The sequence below is a fragment of the Bombina bombina genome, chromosome 2 (genome assembly GCF_027579735.1).
Source record: "Bombina bombina isolate aBomBom1 chromosome 2, aBomBom1.pri, whole genome shotgun sequence".
NCBI lineage: Eukaryota > Metazoa > Chordata > Amphibia > Anura > Bombinatoridae > Bombina > Bombina bombina.
Genome location: NC_069500.1, coordinates 1,097,051,275 through 1,097,070,148, shown reverse-complemented (window position 1 = coordinate 1,097,070,148; position 18,874 = coordinate 1,097,051,275). Strand labels below are relative to the sequence as shown.

At 34.8% G+C, this 18,874-nt stretch overlaps 1 protein-coding gene across 2 annotated transcripts in view; it reads right to left on the bottom strand.

Moving 5' to 3' along the window:
- FHIP1A (FHF complex subunit HOOK interacting protein 1A) overlaps nucleotides 1-18,874 on the bottom strand; it is a 477,992-nt gene that overhangs the window by 256,596 nt on the left and 202,522 nt on the right. For both annotated transcript variants that reach the window (XM_053703737.1, XM_053703738.1), the window contains exon 4: nucleotides 851-1,009. In XM_053703737.1, the coding sequence (XP_053559712.1) occupies nucleotides 851-1,009 (159 nt within the window). The remainder of the gene's footprint in view (nucleotides 1-850; nucleotides 1,010-18,874) is intronic.

Sequence of the window (18,874 nt, the reverse complement as noted above, 5' to 3'; positions counted from 1 at the left end):
CATTTTAATAAAGGTTTTACATTTTTATTTGCTGTAAACATTTCACATTCCAATGTTCTGCACATAGCAAAATATGTTCTAAGTATTTATAAATAGATATTCCTGTATATATCTATATCTGTATCTATCTATAACCATATATAATCATGTATAAATATATATTTTACCTATATATATTTATATATATATATATATATATATATATATATATATGTGTGTGTTTTTATAAATAAATCGAACATATTCTGCTATGTGAAGAACATTTGAATGTAAAATATACATATTTTTATGTAGGGTTAGCGCACTTGAGAATATGGGATAGTGTTTGCACACAAGTTGTTTTTTTCCCCTTTTTGCTCCATTGACTTCTATGGGGAAATAAGTTATAGTGCGCGCAATATTCTAAGTTGGGCTTTTTGCACTCGTCAGGTTAGCACACAAGCGAAAACATTTTCCTTTTAACTGAAACATGAGCACAACCTAACGTGCACAAAAAGCTTACTTCTAGTTCAGTTAACGCTCAAGAGGGAGCGTTAAATAACACTCCACTTGTAATCTGGTACACTATTGGCACAAAAATTTTTTAAGTTCTATGACTCTACTGCTCAGTAGTGGACAGAGTCTCCTACAGAAAAAAATGGTGTAGTTAGTAGAGGGACATACATTTTTCAAAACACTAAACACAGTCTCTTAGAACATAGAAAATGTTGGAGTATCATGGAACTTTAAGACTAATTATTTTATTGTGAAATGGGAATGGATACAACTAATTTCATGATATAATAATTTGTCTATAGGTTCTTTGTTTTTTTTTTTGTTTTTTTAATAGAAAAAAAGACATATTTCTAACCTGAATGACAGCATTGCAGAACTCTAAAGAATTCATGAACTGGATGAGGGCAGGAACCAGGAGCCAATCTTCCTTAATCAGGCAGTGCCATTCCTCGCCTTTATCATCTAGTTTGGTAGGCAAAGATGAATAGAGGCCGCTCAATCCTGTTGCTAAAATCTGTAAACACAGAATGACAGAACATCAACCTGCTTGCAATCTCTGATACTGAAGTACATCCAGAAGATACGTTTGTGGCTAGGCAACCATAGTTATAATGAAACATTTAATTAAACAGAGGATAATATATACATGCTTGTTCTGGCTTTATGTTTGAGCTGAACTTGGTCATGACTTTGAAAACTATTCTTTATTGATAGAATATATCCTTGAAAGACCAGTAAATACAGTAGATTTGCATAATCAACAAATGCATGATAAAACGACAATGCAATAGCACTTAGGGGCCGAGTTATTATCGGTCTATCCAACATGATCCGCTCAGCTCTTGTGAACTACTTGTGCAATGCCGCCCCCTGCAGGGGGTGTCAATCAGCCCAATCGTATGAGATTGGGCGGATTGATGTCTGCAGCCTCAGAGCAGATGGACCAGTTAAGGAGCAGCGGTCTTAAAACCGATGCTTCATAACTGCTGTTTCCGGCGAGCCTGAAGGCTCGCGCAGAAACAGGAGCATTAGGGGCCATTGGGCCCTTGATAAATCGGACCCTTAGTCTGAACTTCAAATGAGTAGTAGATTTTTTTCTTACTAATCTAAAAGTGTTTTCCATTTCCACTCCTCCTGTATCATGTGAAAGCTATCAGCCAATCACAAATGCATATACGTATATTCTGTGAATTTTTGCACATGCTCAGTAGGATCTGGTGACTAAAAAAGTGTAAATATAAAAAAAACTGTGCACATGTTTTTAATGGGAATAAATTGGAAAGTTGTTTAAAAATGGCTGCTCTATCTAAATAATAAAAGTTTAATTTTGATTTGAGTGCTCCTTTAACCAGTCAGACCTCTAGCTACCAATACTTTTCCTGCTCTTTCTTAGAGACATAATCACACCGGCTTCAAAATGGAAATACATTTATTTTGTTGTCCAATATTTTTGTAGAGAGCAGCTGGCACAAATATGTACAAATGCTTTTATTTTCCTTTTACTGTGGTACAGAGATGCACAGATCAAGACAGACGCATGTGCAGGATTTGCTGAAATAATAACCAGAAGAGTGCCCGCATATTCTTCAGTGCTAGAACAATTGTGTATTATGCCATGGTTCACAAAAAAGAGAGGTAATAAAAAATAAATATCACTCTTAAAGGGACACTAAACCCAAATTTTCAACTTTCCAATTTACTTCAATTATTTAATTTGCTTCCTTCTCTTGTTATTCTTTGCCAAAAGGTTTATCTAGGTATGCTCAGGAGCAGCAAAGAACCTAGGTTCTAGCTGCTGATTGGTGCTGCAGAAATATAACGATTGTCATTGGCTCAGAAAAAGCAGACGGTAAAAAATGATCCACTGGACAATCAAATTGTGCAACCAATATTTAAGTTGAAGAAGCCTAAAAGAAATTATATTTATGCTATTATATTGTCAATGTGCTATAATCATGTATAAATACATGCAACAATATTACACATCTGATCAACATATGTGAAGTTTCCATTTAACATATTAAAATAAACATTTTATAACATGAAATGTATTTACCACAGACATATTAGTAAGTAGCATTTTTTTGTTTTCCAGAAAATAAACAGCTAAATTGATTCCTTGTGTCTGTAGGTATTTTAGCAAAGCAAAATATTTCTGAAGCAATTACATTTTCTACTTTGCTGTTGTACAATTATTGTCAATAGGATTTATAAATAAATATTATTTTGGAAAAATGCAGCAGTTCAAAAGCCATCTAATTCCACAAGGTACATTAAAGAGAGATAAAACACTTCTTGCATTACTGTAAACATTATTCTTTGTGTCCCACACACTCACTAGAGAGGCCAAAAAGCAAAATCTGTAACCGTGGGTTTCACAATGCTTCAAACTGCCTAAACCTTTTGATTTGGAGCATATGCTGGTTACAAAATGTGCTTTTCTTTTCCTAGGGAACGTGGAACAAACACTTTTTTTTAACACAAAGAGATATTTAATATAATTTTAAAGGAACACTGAACCCCAAAATTTTCTTTCGCGATTCAGATAGAGCATGCAGTTTTAAGCTACTTTCTAATTTACTCCTATTATCAAATTTTCTTCATTCTCTTGGTATCTTTATTTGAAATGCAAGAATGTAAGTTTAGATGCCGGCACATTTTTGGTGAACCATCTGTATTGTCCTTGCTGATTGGACAGCACCAATAAACAAGTGCTGTCCATGGTCCTGAACCGAAAAATTGCTGGCTCCTTAGCTTAGATGCCTTCTTTTTCAAATAAAGATAGCAAGAGAACGAAATAAATTGATAATAGGAGTAAATTAGAAAGTTGCTTAAAGTTGCATGCTCTATCTGAATCATGAAAGAAAAAAAATTGGGTTCAGTGTCCCTTTAAGCAGTAGGATTAGTGCCATACAAAAAAAAATGTGACTGCTTATGAAGGTGATCCCATTGTAACACTAAAGGTGAACCTCATATTATTCCTGCTTATAATAAACCCCAAACTTCTCTTCTTCTTCTTTTTACGAGCCAGGAGTTATTGTGGTTTAGTGGTGATGTTTGAGCAGACAGTAAAGCAAGTAGATATAAATGGCAGGAGTGACAGTCAGACAGACTTCACAAACAAGATTTATAATAAAAAAAAAAGAAAAAGCTCTCCAAGCTTAGATAAATTACTTAACCAATCAGGGTTTCATTACAAATCAATTCTATAAAAAGTAGAAAAACCAGACAAGGCTAAGGCTGTAAGGTACCTTTTTATATTATAAACTTTACCAGAAATGTGTTGAATTTTAGGAGGAAATATTTTCCTGTATTTAGCAATGCAATATATTTGCTGCAAACAAAATCTAAATAGCCAATCTGAACAGATTTTTGGTAAATCAGATTACCTGCATTTGTTTATTTGTTCCCCTTAATGTGTTCCAAATGACTTGTTATATCTGCTCCTGAGTATTCAATGCATTGGAAATTGTTCCTTTGTGTTTATTTTTATATTTTAAATACCTGGTTTTGCTCACTTACACTATCACCTGTTGTTATCTGTTAGGTATTGACATGCTAATTATAATTGGGGGAGTTGAATAAGCACAGCCAACTATTTCACACAAAAAAAAATCTCCCTTATACCCCCAGTGGGAGATTATTGTCTTCTTTTTACATTGCTTTTCTACAGAGAAAAAGTTAGTTACTATATTTTCAGAATAGGTGGGGATACAACAGGTAAAAGTGTCTATTTCAAATAACAAATGAAGATACAGGAGCTGTTGCACACAATAAAATACACTCTAGTAGGTAAAATAGACCATAGGAAACACTTTATGGCTTCCCCAAACACCACTTCTTCAATCTATTATGAATGCTTCAGCTAGACGAGTGGTGCACTAACTGTCGCACATTAGCCATATTGGGTTATCGCTGCTGTTTGCGCGTGTTGGATGTAGTGAGCGTATTACAAGTTGAAAGTAAACATGTTCACTCAATCGAAATTTAATTTAATGCTCGTTGGGATAGCTCGACCTCAGAGCTCTGGTTAATTGTTATGCAAGTCAAAATATTGTCTCAAAATACATCAAAATTACATTTAAAATTACATTTACAATTATAATAGCACTATCTAATAAAGAAAATATTTAAAAAAATTGCACAAAAAAGTTATAAGGATTAAAGATATGGGGTCTCAGATGTTAGAGACAAATAATGGACTGCAAAGGCCTTTAACATAGAGATACATACATACTTACATGTCAAAATATGTGTGTGTGTGTGTGTGTGTGTATATATATATATAAATATTTATATGTGTGTACATATGTATTTATGTCTTTATATAAGTATATATGTATTTACAGACATATATACACATATAAACATATAAATCCATATATATATATAATTGCATTGAAGCCTTTTGCAGTCAAGTAGCTGAAAAAATGTAAAATCATATTTATGCAATATTCATATTTAATAAAGTGTTTAACTATGCATTTACAGTAAATATTTCACAATTCAATGTTCTTCACTTAGGGGAATATGTTCTATGTATTTGTAAATAGATATTCCTATATATATCTATATATCTCTCTCTCTATATATATAAAAAGATATTTATTTATATATATATATATATATCTGTATATATCTATATATACACATTTATATAAATAGATATCCCTATATATGTATATATATCTGTATATATCTATTCCTACATAATAATCTATATATAGGTATATATATATATATATATATATATATATATATATATATATATATATATATATATATATATATATTGTACAAAAAAAACCAATATGTATTCATGAATAAATAAAACATATTCACCTATGTGAAGAACATGGGAATGTGACATATTCATATTTCATATCAGGTTAGCGCACTTGAGAAAATGTGATCCGGTTTGCGCACGAATAAGGGTGTTTTTTCCATCTTTTCTTACTCCATTAAAGTCTATGAGGGAATACTTTGTTTTTTTTGCTTGCATCGGGTTAGTGCACAAGCAAAAACTTTTTACTTTCAACTTGTAATATGTGCAGTACTCGACGCTTGCAAAAAGCCGAAGTCAAACGCAGTTAGAGCGAAAGCGGAATTGAAAAATAGAGCTCCACTCATAATCTAGCCCTATGTCGCCGAACTACATCAGCTGCTCCGCTTTTCCATTCTCTACGCTGGCTCACCATAAAGAATACAATTCAAAGTATTAATCCTAACCTATAAAGTACCCAGCAGCCTCACTCCCAACTATATTTCCTCTCTCATATCCATTTACTCCAGACCCTGTCTTCTTTGATCAACCTCTGAGCTTTGTCTCTACACTCTTTTAGGAAATGGAAAATCTGACTAGGGGACATGCCTAGCATCATAGGCAGTCCCCATGATCCGATCCCGGCATTGAACTCAAGTGATCGCAATGACGATTTCTTGATTTCCTTTTTACCATCAATTGTTTAAATCTGAACTTTGCTCCAATCTTCATCACTTGCCCCTGTCCTGAGGGGTCAATTAACAAAACATTATTTTAAGTTATTTATAATGAATAACATAGTATCATTAAACTGTTTGTTTAGACATAAGAAAACATTAATGAATATAATAAAAATACTTTTTTAAGCTTATGTAGAACAAACTAATAAAAGGGATATTTCAACGCAACAGTAATTGAGTATTATTGTTATTGCTTCTTATAAATCAGTTTTACCGATTGCATGAGCATGAAGAAGCTCTAAGGGATTGGAAACTTTTCCTGATTCAATGAGCAAATAATTAATTAAACAGTTAAAATATTAGCAGATATTAAAGCTGTTCTTTTCCTTTGCTGTTAGAAAAAAACAACATTTAGTTGTTTTCAGGCTAGCTCTGCAATAAACAAAGGGGTAGATTTATCAAAGGGTAGGCAAACTTTGTATGTGCTTCGCCTGTAACGGCGCCCCAGCTCGCACATGTGCACCTGAATTTATAAAAAAAATAGATGTAATTTTGCGCATTTAGTAAAAGGCGAGCTGGGGCGTAATAATGACAAATTTCGCCTGTAGGAAAAAGCATTTACTCCCTATTTTTCACAGTACATCCCTTTAAACATTTACCCTGCCATGTCTTGATTTTAAAAAAAGTGTTTTTTAGGTATCTATTTTGCGCATATTTATATGATATAATGTTTCTGTGCTGTTTTTGCCATATGTTGGTAATTTAAGATCGCAAAAATCAATATATCAATATATCGATATACAATATAGATATATGTATAAATAAATATATATATATATATATATATATATATATAAAACTCTTGGTACCCGTATGCGCCTGTGGAAGCGCAAATATCTGGCAATAACAGTCTCTTCTTGGCGCTGAGCCTTTGAAAAATGAGTTAAAAGAAGAAAGTACTGCATCACAAGATGTAAAAGCATGTATTATAATGATGTTCGCCTCAGTCTTTATGGCAAAATATAGAACACGCAATTTAAATGGACAGTCTACACTAGAATTTTTATTGTTTTAAAAGATAGATAATCCTTTTATTACCCATTCCCCAGTTTTGCATAACCAACACAGTTATAATAATATACTTTTAACCTCTGTGATTATCTTGTATCTAAGCCTCTGCAAACTGCCCCTTTTTTCAGTTCTTTTGACAGACTTGCAGTCTAGCCAATCAGTGCCTGCTCCCAGATAACTTCACGTGCACGAGCACAGTGTTATCTATATGAAATGTAGCTACAAGTCAAAGGGATTCCCAGGCGCCAATAAACAAAGGCTAGGTGTGACGAGAGTACATGTAAAAGTTGATTTTAATAAACAATATTAAAATATACTAATAAAATTGATTCAATATTAAAAATGTTAAACAGGTTGTAACTTCTAATTCATGGATCCATGAAAATACAGTATATAAAAAAACAATACAAATGAATACAAAAAAATACAAATGAATAGTACTTGTTATTAAGCACATTTTTTCACATTTTATTATTATTTTTTCATATTTTCCCCTTTTTCACACTTTGTTTCAATTTTTGAAAAAACATTTTCTTTTTGGATACGTTGGATATAAATTGTTTTTGGGATACAATTTTTTGGATTTGTTATACTACACTAAATTGGGATTGACTTTATTCACGGGACTTTTTTTCATCAAATTTAGAACACCAGTATCAGGACTTTGAGGACACTTTATTCGGACACACGCTGTTATTGCCTTTTTTATTCTCTTTATCATTGTTGTATCTGTTATATACACAGCTCTATACAGCACCTATGGTTTTTATCTACACAAGCCTTTGAACCCACTCAGGCCATTCAAGCATATCTTTGTATTCATTTGTATTGTATTGTTTTTTTATATACTGTATTTTCATGGATCCATGAATTAGAAGTTACAACCTGTTTAACATTTTTAATATTGAATCAATTTTATTAGTATATTTTAATATTGTTTATTAAAATCAACTTTTACATGTACTCTCGTCACACCTAGCCTTTGTTTATTGGCGCCTGGGAATCCCTTTGACTTGTAGCTATATTTCCTTTGGTGGAAGCTAGGTTATACTTTTATCCGGGCACATAGGTGTAGTTGGCGCTTAAGTAGAGAGATATTTAACCAACTATCTATATGAAATGCGTGAACTAACACCCTCTAGTGGTGAAAAACTGTTAAAATGCAATCTGAAAAGAGGTGTGCTCCAAGGTCTAAGAAATTAGCATATGAACCTCCTAGGTTAAGCTTTCAACTAAGAATACCAAGAGAACAAAGCAAAATTGGTGATAAAAGTAAATTGGAAAATTGTTTAAAATTACATGCTCTATCTGAATCATGAAAGTTTATTTTGACCTAGACTATCCCTTTAAGGAGAAATTTCAGTTCTCTGCTCAAAACAATGATAAATAAGAAACTGGGCGTATTTGTAGGTCGGGCTGTGAAAATACGCCTATTACTAATGTATATTGGTGCACTCAGGAGCGCACCCGTGAGCCTAGGTGAATGCAAGTGGAGTGCGCAGAAGTTTCTTTCAAATTTGCGCAATTATAGACGCAGATTGCATTCATAAATATGGCGATTGGTCCATATGCGTTATTTTGCCCGCAATTAGTGGCAAATTGCTTTGATAAATCTACCCCTTAGGATCATTTACCTTATCCTCTGCAAGCTGTGTCCTTGAAAGTTATTTAGTGAATGTAGCATGAAAACTAACTCTTATTATGAATAATACATGTTTTAAGACCTGGCCGGGGGGAGGAGGGCAGCACTGCTGGGGGGAGAGTATAATTTTTACAATAACTCAAAACTGAAGCTCAAGCTAGAAGCATTTGGATGAGATACAGTTGGATTAGTTTAGAGTTGTAGTGATCTGGTTTTGATTTGAGACAGATCTGAGAGCAGATTGCAAATTGAATGGGCATAGATGCTGATGGTTTGTGAGTAAATCTTTGTAGGTGCAAATGGCTCAAACCTGTATGCAAATTAAAATTGAAAAGGGGCTTTAGCTGAACACAGAAACCTGCACAATTTGTTTGTAGGTCTTCCAAGCAGAACAAAGAAATGAACAAGCTGCTGTTCTGAATACTTTGCTGAAATTGCTTCCACAAAGTGTTTTGTCACCTGATGAGATGAAGTTCCTCCTGTGTGTGATTACAATGATCTACCTTTAACAATTAATGAGCCATTAACTACTGAAAGCTAAGTACTTTCTAAAGGGTACTCATTGCTTTATTTTAGTATAATAAAATGTATCTGATTTCCCAACATTCTGGTGTTCTATTTAAGCACTAATAGGTACACTTGGTGCTCTCTCTGGAGCAAAGCAGAAGCTTTCATTCAACATTCTACTCTGCCTAGCAGACAGGATACGAGGCGGGGCAGGAAGTCCTCCAAAAAAACCTAAATACTGTGAGTTGAGGATACTCTCGTATAGTTGGGATATTAACATTATTTAGCATTGCTACTAAGAAATTCTCTATCCAGAGTGCCAGATACAGAGGTTACTGCAACAATCAAGGCGCCTGATGAGTAAAGTAAAATTTAATAATACTGCACACTACTGTCCAGGGGTAAATTAAGAAATTGTGCTGGTGTTCTATCTATCTATCTATCAATCAATCATATATATATATATATATATATATATATATATATATATATATATATATATATATATATATATATATATATATACTGTATCTCACAAAAATGAGTAAACCCCTCACATTTTTGTAAATATTTTATTATATCTTTTCATGTGACAACACTGAATAAATGACACTTTGCTACAATGTAAAGTAGTAAGTGTACAGCCTGTATAACAGTGTAAATTTGCTGTCCCCTCAAAATAACTCAACACACAGTCATTAATGTCTAAACCATTGGCAACAAAAGTGAGTACACCCCAAAGTGGAAATGTCCAAATTGGGCCCAAAGTGTCAATATTTTTTGTGGCCACCATTATTTTACAGCACTGCCTTACCCTCTTGGGCATGGAGTTCACCAGAGCTTCACAGGTTGCCACTGGAGTCCTCTTCCACTGCTCCATGACAATATCACAGAGCTGGTGGATGTTAGAGACTTTGCGCTCCCCACCTTCCATTTGAGGATGCCCCACAGATGCTCAATACAGTTTAGGTCTAGAGACATGCTTGACCAGTCCATTACCTTTACCCTCAGCTTCTTTAGCAAGGCAGTGGTCATCTTGGAGGTGTGTTTGGGGTCGTTGCGGCCCAGTCTCCGAAGTGAGGGGATCATGCTCTGCTTCAGTATGTCTCAGTACATGTTGGCATTCATGGTTCCCTCAATGAGCTGTAGCTCCCCAGTGCCAGCAGTACTCATGCAGGCCAAGACCATGACACTCCCGCCACCATGCTTGACTGTAGGCAAGACACACTTGTCTTTGTACTCCTCACCTGGTTGCCACCACACACGCTTGACACCATCTGAACCAAATATGTTTATTTTGGTCTCATCGAACCACAGGACATGGTTCCAGTAATCCATGTCCTCAGTCTGCTTGTCTTGTGCATCATCTTTAGAAGAGACTTCCTTCTGGGATGACAGCCATGCAGACCATTTTGATGCAGTGTGCAACGAATGGTCTGAGCACTGACAGGTTGACCCCCCACCCCTTCAACCTCTACCTCTGCAGCAATGCTGGAAGCACTCATACATCTATTTCCCAAAGACAACCTCTGGATATGACAATGAGCACGTGCACTAAACTTCTTTGGTAGACCATGGCGAGGTCGGTTCTGAGTGGAACCTGTCCTGTGAAACCACTGTATGGTCTTGCCCACCATGCTGCAGCTCAGTTTCAGGGTCTTGGCAATCTTCTTATAGCCTAGGCCATCTTTATGTAGAGCAACAATTCTTTTTTTCAGATCCTCAGAGAGTTCTTTGCCATGAGGTGCCATGTTGAACTTCCAGTGACCAGTATGAGAGAGTGTGAGAGTGATAACACCAAATTTAACACACTTGCTCCCCATTCACACCTGAGACATTGTGACACTAATGAGTCACATGACACCGGGGAGGGAAAATGGCTAATTGGGCCCAATTTGGACATTTCCACTTAAGGGTGTACTCACTTTTGTTGCTAACAGTTTAGACATTAATTACTGTGTGCTGAGTTATTTTGAGGGGGCAGCAAATGTACACTGTAATACAGGCTGTACACTCACTACTTTACATTGTAGCAAAGTTTCATTTCTTCAGTGTTGTCACATGAAAAGATATAATACAATATTTACAAAAATGTGAGAGGTGTACTCAATTTTGTGAGATACTGTATATATATATATATATATATATATATATATATATATATATATATATATATATATATATATATATATATATATATATATATATAAATAAATGATCCCAGCCACCTACCAGTACTTGTGTTGCCCCCAATCAATATAAATCTAAGCCACCCATTATATTTAACCCTAATCTAGTTATTACTGTTTAACCTAACGTCAGTACAGCTATTAACCCTGACCACCCATTAAATTAAACACATCCTCCCTTTCAAACTTCCAGTCCCCCCTACCACCATTTACTTTGGTTCCACTAACCCATGTAACCTTGTTTTCCCCCATAGCAGTTAACCTTGACTTTCTCACTACATTGACGTCAATATGCTAAACTCAAACCATATACTGATAAACTAAAACTCTTAAGGATTAACCTTTTCTCTCTACCAATGTTATCTCTATCACCCAAGGAAAACCAATTAAAAACCAATTAATTTATGGTTCCAACATTGTCCATCATCCGCCTCTACAAGCAACAGCAACTAGCATCTCTGTAGGCGCAGGCCTGGTGGGGTTTTCTATGCTTTAAGAGAATATTTCTAAGTCATCCTAGATAAGCAATTAACCAGTCATAAGGAAGAACTCAGCAACATAAATAAGGCCTCCCATTCTTCTGATTATTCAATAAAAAAGTGGAAGCATTCAGCCATTTTTTGAGATCAAGTCTTCCCAAAACATTCATAGGAATCTGGTTAATTACATGAACAAATAATGTTACTGTAAAATATTCTATAAAAATGGAGGAAAACATGGGCAAGGTTCAGACGTACACTGAGGAGAGTGAGTAATCCTTTATGTTTTGACTGAAGATGAACATTGCTGGAACCAGGATTAAAGGGAGAGTAAACACAGAAAATGTTATTGTTTAAAAAGATAGATAATCTCTTTCTTTACGATTCCCAAGTTTTGCATAGCCAACACGGTTATATTAATATTCTTTTTACCTCTGTGATTACCTTGTATCTAAGCCTCTGCAGACTGCCCCCTTAATTCAGATCTTTTGACAGATTCGCATTTCAGGCAATTAGTGCTGACTTAAATAAATAACTCCACGGGCGTGAACACAATGCCCTCCAGCTGTGAAAAACTGTCAAATACATTCAAATAAAAGGCGGCCTTCAAGGGATTAGAAATTAGCATATGAGCCTACCTAGGTTTGGCTTTCAACTAAGAATACCAAAAGAACAAAGCAAATTTGATGATAAAAGTAAATTGGAAAGTTGTTTAAAATTACATGCCCTATCTGAATCATGAATTTGGACGTTACTGTCCCTTAAAGGTAAAAAATGTTTTAGGGGGTTCTAGGTGTTTGTAAGGAGGGTCACTTACATTATAATGGTAATGCATAGGGTTATGGGGGTTGGCATAGGGTTATGGGGGTTGACTGGGAGGACTTTAACTTTTTAAGAGTCCCCTGTCTGCCATTGATAAGTGCTTTGAATTTAAAGGGACAGTCTGCTTGAAAAATGCATTACTTAAAAAGATAGATAATCCCTTTATTACCCATTCCCCAGTTTTGCATAACCAACACACTTATATTAATTCACATTTCACCACTGTGATTACCTTGTATCTAAGCCTCTGCAGACTGCCCCCTTATTTCAGTTCAGTTTTGACAGACTTGCATTTTAACCAATTAGTGCTGACTCAAATAATCCACAGGAGTGAGCACAATGTTATCGAAATGTCACGCATGACCTGTCAGTGTCTAACTGTGAAAAACTTTCAAAATGAACTGAGATAAGAGTCCGCGTTTAATAGCTTAGAAATCAGTTTGAGCTTACCTATGTTTAGTTTTTTCAACAAAGAATACCAAGAGAACAAAGGAGGTTTGATGATTAAAATAAGTTGGAAAGTTTTTTAATATTATATGCCCTATCTGAATCATGAAAGTTTAATTTTGATTTGACTATCCCTTTAAAAGTAAATACAATGAGAAAATGAAATTTTTCCTAATAGTATGATTTAAATAACACCTCAGTGCTTTCTGCTCATTTGTACCATACATTATTTCTATTTTCAAAGTAAGTTTTCTATTGGGTGTGCCAAAAACAAAACAGATGTTCATGCTAAAAATACATGGAATGAAATGTAACTTGTTTTTCTACCAAATTGAAGACATCTACCTTGTATGTTGCTTAAAGGGACAGTCTAGTCCAAAATAAACTTTCATGATTTAGATAGGGTATGTCATTTTAAACACATTTACAATTTACTTTTATTACCAATTTTGTTTTGTTCTCTTGGTATTCTTTGTTGAAAGCTAAACCTAGGTATGCTCATATGCTAATTTATTGAAGGCTGCCTCTTATCTGAATACATATTGACAGTTTTCCCTCACTAGAGGGTGTAAGTTAACGTGTGCCATATAGATAATATTGTACTCACACCCATGGAGTTACCTAGGAGTCAGCACTGATTGGCTAAAATGCAAGTCTGTCAAAAGAACTGAAATAAGGGGGCAGACTGCAGAGGCTTTGATACAAGGGGCGAGATTACATATACGGTGTAAGTTTCAGAGCAACTGTTGAAACCAACGATGCCCGTAAATTCACCTCGCACATCGGGTGAATTACATATACGGGGGCGGCAGATCATATACTGCCTTATTAAGGATAAGCCGGCAACGTTTAGAAATGTGCGGAAATAGACATTTCTGGATTCGCCAGTTTATGAACTGCCAGCGCCTAAGAACAAAAAAATGTTTATTCGCCCGTAAAAGTCTAACCAGCCTCCCAAAAATGAACCTGACATGTCAAAACCCCTATATCCGCCATCCCCCCACAACGCAAACTACCTATTTAAACTATTAACCACTAATCTGCCATCCATCCTCATCACAAAGTACCTAATAAATGTATTACCCCTAATCCGCCCCCTCCCCACATCGCAAAGGACCTAATAAATGCATTAACCCCTAAACCGCCATTCCACACATCACAAAGTACATAATAAATGTATTAACCCCTAATCCGCTACCCCCCCACATCGCAAAGTACCTAATAAATGTATTAACCCCTAAACCGCCATTCCACATATCACAAAGTACATAATAAATGTATTAATCCCTAATCCATCATACCCCCACATTGCAAAGTACCTAATCAATGTATTAACCCCTAATCGGCCATCCCCCCACAACGCAAAGTACCTATCAACATTATTAACCCCTTAACCGCCATCCCTCCACAATGCAAAGTGTTAATCTAATCACTACGCCCCTAACCTAATACCCCCTAAATTAACCCCAACTACATAAAATAAAAAAGACCACCTCCCTAAACAATTAATTAAAAATTACCAAAATAAATTTAAAATAAAAAATCTAATGTTATAAAAAAATCTAAGATTACAAAAAAAATAAAATTATCCAAAATTAAAAAAACTAAACCTAATCTAATACCCCTATAAAAACAAAAAAGCCACCCCAAAATAAAAACACCCCCTAAGATAACACTAAACTACTAATAGCCCTTAAAATGATATTTTGTAGGGCATTGCACTGAAGAAATCAGCACCCTTACATTAAAAAATACAAATTAACTTCTGTTTTCTGTAATCTTAGATTTTTTTATTTTAGTAATATTAGATTTTTATTTTTATTTTATCTTAGTTTTTTTATGTAATGTTAGGATTTTTTATTTTAATGTTAAATTAGGATTTGTTTATTTTAGTAATTTTTAATTAATTGCTTAGGGATCAATTTTTTTTAGTAATTGGGGTTAATTTAGGGGGTAATAGATTAGAGGGTTTAGTGATTAGATTAATAGTTTGTGTTGTGGGGGGATGGCGGATTAGGGGTTAATAGTGTTAATAGGTAGATTGCATAGTGGGGGATGGCAGATTTTGGGTTAACAGTGTTAATAAATAGATTGCGTTGTGGGGGTTGGAGGATTATGGGTTAATAGTGTTAATAGGTAGATTGCATTGTGGGGGATGGCAGATTAGGGGTTAATAGTGTTAATAGGTAGATTGGGTTGTGGGGGTTTGGCAGATTAGGGGTTAATAGTTTTAATAGGTAGATTTCGTTGTGGGGGTTTGTCGGATTAGGGGCTAATACAATTATTAGTTATTGGGTTGGGGGGATGGCGGTTGAGAGGTAAATATTGCGCATGCGTTTGGTATTTGTTAAGACTTCTAGGAAGTTACCGTGCTCATATACTCAGCACAAGGCTTGCTGCGCCTGAATATGTGTGGCGAGGTGAATATAGAGTAAAATGTCTCCATTTTCGCCGCATAAGTCCTTGCGCTGAATATGTGATACCGACTTGCAACGCCAGTTCTATGTTCCCATGTGGAGCCATGATGCAGATATGCAGATAGACACAGCCCATAGTTCCAAATTTTAGATAGTTCCGGTGCTCACAGGTCATTTTATAACCATGTTCATGCAGTTAGGCTAATTGGAAATCACAGTGGTCACAGGTGTATTCACTTTTGTTGCATTGATTTTCTACTTTGGGGCCTGTATTTTCAATACAGTCTTTGTAAAGTATTTGTTGTTGAAAATACTAAACTTGTCAACTTAGAAATTATGTAATTATTGAGAGATTATACTATTTTGAATGACTCGACATTTAAGTTATATGGCACAGCGTTGTACTCACTTTTGTTGTATACTGTGTATGTATGTGTGTGTGTATATATATATACTGTAGATAGATAGATAGATAGATAGATAGATAGATAGATAGATAGATAGATAGATAGATTTAAATCAACACAATTATATACAGTATCTACATTTATATAGGGATACCCTCTGTAAACTTTTTTTTTTAGAATCTATTTCTATAAAACATAATTGTTATTATTATCACTTGCCACTCATCTGAATTTCCCTACTATCAGTTTTTCTTGGCGGCTACATGTGTCTACAACTGTTTTTACACCTTTAAGTTTGTGGTATATTACACCTTTGCCTCAGAACAGTAAGCACCTTGCTGCATTACTTCTTTCATTTTGCTCCTCACTCCTTAAATCAATATTCTTCTCTAGGGTTCCATATCTTTATTCTTTCTGATTCTACTCTTCATGCTCCTAAGACATCTTGATTTTCTTACAGAACACAGGAGGGAAATTGTTTTCTATCTCTCACTGGCTGTGCTGTGGGGATTGTTATACATCAGGCAAAATTAACTGCTCAAAAAAGGCTTTATACTTCCTAAAACTGAATAAGACAGCTATATTAAAAGTACAGGCAAAGATAAATGTTTTGATGTACAAGCTGAAAAGCTCTGACTTCATTGTTTCTTCTTCAACCCTTCCTCATTAAGTTTGGCCTTGTTGGCCAATGCATAAAAATAGATCTGCTGCACACCCTTTAATCATACTAGTTGGTAGATATTATGGGTGCGGTGTAGCCATAATTAAAGTTTGTAGAGAGTTTACAAAATGGTGCTAATTGTGACAATGGGATAAGAACGTTTATATGAAATTTCACTGGTTGGTAGTTTTATAAACTTTTTTTATGTAAACAGTATCTAGAATTTATCAGTTCCAAAATTAGAGTCTATAGGAAATGGTTATAAAGGGACATAACCAAAACTAGTGTCCAAATTGATTTTAATTGAAGCAATGAGATTGCACTAAGTGACAAGATGTGCCTTTCTCATAAAGTAAGCTGACTGGTTTTTAGCTTCCAATGCCTAAACTCTCAATGTATCACATGGTTTGATGTTTATGCCCAAATTGACCTTTCTACAGATTTATAGATTTGAAGGAATTAATATGTATTCATTTATTACTTAAACAAATTGTTATGGTTTGGGACATTAGAAAAATATTCATAGCCAAAATTACCTCCAATAACAGTCACACAAAAATCCTAGATCAGTTTGTTTACATGGCTCCAAAATTATTGTTAAAATGTCTAAAGTATTTCTTTATAGTAATAAATACTTCTTACTTTAAAAAAGGGATATCATTTATATTAAAAGATTTCACATGTCTAGCAACTGAGTCTATAAGCATGATTTGTAAATAACCCCCTAATTAATAATCTGAGTTAAATAGTATCTAGGGTCCAATTAATGTTTTTGTTTTTATTCATAAAGGAAGTGGAAAGTTGCTACATAAATTATAATTATACAATTATATTGCAAGCATACTGGAATTAGGACCATTGAAAACATGTATTTATTTTTGTGCATACGTCTATCTCAGTGTAAACTCCATAGCACCGCCCACATCTCTAAAAGACATAGATTTCAGGTAGTATAAGAGTTTACAGTATCTAACATTTATTAAGTAGGTTAATGGTTCAAATTCCAATAACTCTTTGTCTGCACAAATTACTTAAAAATTCAATAAGAAAGTAATTTAGAGTTGTCACTCTCCTCATATAAATGCAAAAAAACAAAAGAGAAAGAAATAGGAAATCTACTGGGATAATGATAAAAATATAAGATTACACATTCCACCAAATATAAGATTTGTAATCACAATTTTAAATGTTTTAATGTTCACGGTATAGTGAATGAATTCATTAAAACAACATAGTTGATCCAAGCTGGCACCAGTCACTCCATTATCTCAGATAAAAAACCTAGTAAACCCAGACTTCCTGTGGTATCCCAGTAGGCAATCATAGAAAATAGCACAGCACTTACTGCCAGTATCCAGGTGCACGCTGTCAGGACCCTGCACAGATCCCAAATCAATGCAATATGTGAAAGACAGCAGCACCACAAGGTGTGTATCAATATCCTTTATTAGTGAGGCATCACATGGAACAACAATGACGTTTCGGTCACAACTCGATTTCCCCATGATTAAGGTCAGGTTGTGACCGAAATGTTGTTGTTGTTCTGTGTGATGTCTCACTAATAAAGGATATTGATACACACCTTGTGGTGCTGCTGTCTTTCACATATTGTATCCCAGTAGGCAGCAGGGGTGCCCAAAAGTACCTGGGAAAACAAACTACTGCACAGCAATTCCCAACATTTACTGGCACTACAGGCTACTGAAAAACAAAACTTGTATTACCACTTTATAAAATCAGAGAATCTATGAGGAAACAGTTGGACATTACAATTGGTTGCCTGGGAGTTTCTTTGATTTTATGAAATGCCAGTAATGGTTTGTCTGTGAAGGGTGTCAAGATAAGTTGTGAATTCTCCTCAGGCAAGAACTTCAGCATAGATATTCTCCCCTGCTTTTATATATTTATGTGAAAATGTAAACTCTGTAACCTAAGTAAGTCCTAGGACTTATATTATTTTACCATTATTATTTATTATTCTTTATTTATAAAGCGCCAACAGATTCCGCAGCGCTTTTCATAGGTAACAAAGATAAAAGTACAGTACAATATAAGACACCAGACAAAATTTAACAAACAAATACAGGGGGAATTGGGAGCCCTGTTCCTGCGGGAACTTACAATCTAAATGGGTAGGAGGGTGAGAAACAGGAGTTGGGGACTGCAAAGGTGGGAATGATGTTAGTGTGAAGTTAGATGAGGGCAACTATTAGGCAAGTGGAATTCATTTGTTACTGATTTGGTGATAGGCTTCCCTGAACAAGAAGGTCTTTAGGGAGCGTTTAAAGGAGGAGA